The sequence below is a fragment of the Penaeus monodon genome, chromosome 28 (assembly GCF_015228065.2).
Source record: "Penaeus monodon isolate SGIC_2016 chromosome 28, NSTDA_Pmon_1, whole genome shotgun sequence".
In the NCBI taxonomy this organism is placed as follows: Eukaryota; Metazoa; Arthropoda; class Malacostraca; order Decapoda; family Penaeidae; genus Penaeus; species Penaeus monodon.
Genome location: NC_051413.1, coordinates 35,375,406 through 35,376,794, shown reverse-complemented (window position 1 = coordinate 35,376,794; position 1,389 = coordinate 35,375,406). Strand labels below are relative to the sequence as shown.

At 33.7% G+C, this 1,389-nt stretch overlaps 1 protein-coding gene across 1 annotated transcript in view; it reads left to right on the top strand.

The window, feature by feature from the left end:
* LOC119591563 (2-oxoglutarate and iron-dependent oxygenase domain-containing protein 2-like) overlaps positions 1-843 on the top strand; it is a gene marked incomplete in the record, with an annotated part of 7,677 nt that extends 6,834 nt beyond the window's left edge. Inside the window, 1 exon segment of the mRNA XM_037940325.1 lies at positions 18-843. Within this exon segment, the coding sequence (XP_037796253.1) occupies positions 18-165 (148 nt within the window).
* Between the last annotated feature and the right edge of the window lie 546 nt (positions 844-1,389).

Genomic DNA, 1,389 nt, shown 5'->3' with positions numbered 1-1,389 from the left:
TATGTTTACTCTGGCAGGTACAATTTAATCATATGGATGCGGTCATCTCGTGTGCGGAACCGTCTGTGCCCCATGTGCGATCGAGAACCCTCACTGGTGCCTGTGAAGAATGGCTTTGGCGATGGATTCACCACCAAGACTGTGGATGTTTGCAGTACTAGTTAGTCAGCCAAAGGTATACATTGTTTAGACATGTATGCTGAATATGTTTGCTCCAGCATTTCATTAAAAGAGTATATACATAACACATTTAAACCTTTGGCTTCTGTATTACAGTCATGTATCTATGTCTTTCTTCATTTTTAAGGTACTGTAAATATGGGACTTGGTTTTACTCTTGGCTATGCCTGTCATTCAAATTGGCATTAGTAACTGTGATAGTTATGTTATAACAGTTTCCACATGTTGCTTATCAATATAGCAGACTTTGCAGACGACTTGTTTCCAGGGAATTCAAGTGATGCAGGGATTGGACTGATGGTGAAGAACTAGGGATGCAAATTACTAAACCACAAAGCAGTGCTTCTTATGAAGTGTCACAGTTTATGTGTCTTTTGAATCATAAATCATATTTATAGCATTCAACTCCTCATATGAAAGGAGAGGGAGACATTTTGTGAGGAACTGGGTTTTTGGGATAGATTATTGTTACCTAATTTGTAGTGCAGATTGATTCTGTTTTATTTATATTTCATACCATGCATTGTATGTCCACATGTTACTGTGGTTAAAACTGTGTGCCTTTCAAGTTGACATTCAGGTTGATAATTAATGTCATTCCCAATAGTATTTTCTAGTCAGAATTTGCATATTATGAATCATATATAAAATATACATTGTTATTATGGAAGTTTTAATCACCTTTTATTCATTCATGAAGTACATAAGCTGATTCTAATTTTCACAAGGTAAGACTAATGATGTTTCCTTTTGTAATGTTTTTTACATACTCCTTCACCAATCCTATAACCTTCACCCTTCCACTAATGATCTGCATTTTCCTGAAAGAAATACATTGGGATAATGTGGGGAACACATGGACAATTGGGAAAAGAAATATTAGAACAAGAACTTTGGAAAATACTAGACCATACAGGCTGCAAAAACAAAACAAGTGAATTGATAATGTTAGAAAAATAACTAATTGATTAAATAAACTAAAAGTTGAAATGATAAAAAGAAAGTTCATAAGTATTATCAAAATATTTTATTCTTATTTTTTTAATACTGCTAAATGTAATAACAACTGGAATAAAGCATCAAAATATGGAAGGTATGATGGTTTGCAAGCATCAGAGCAAGTCTTTTCATTGTCAAAGTATTTCTAGTTATTCAACAGTAAGAAAGCACGAAGGAAATCTAGAACAGAAAGTATGCTCAGTATTACAG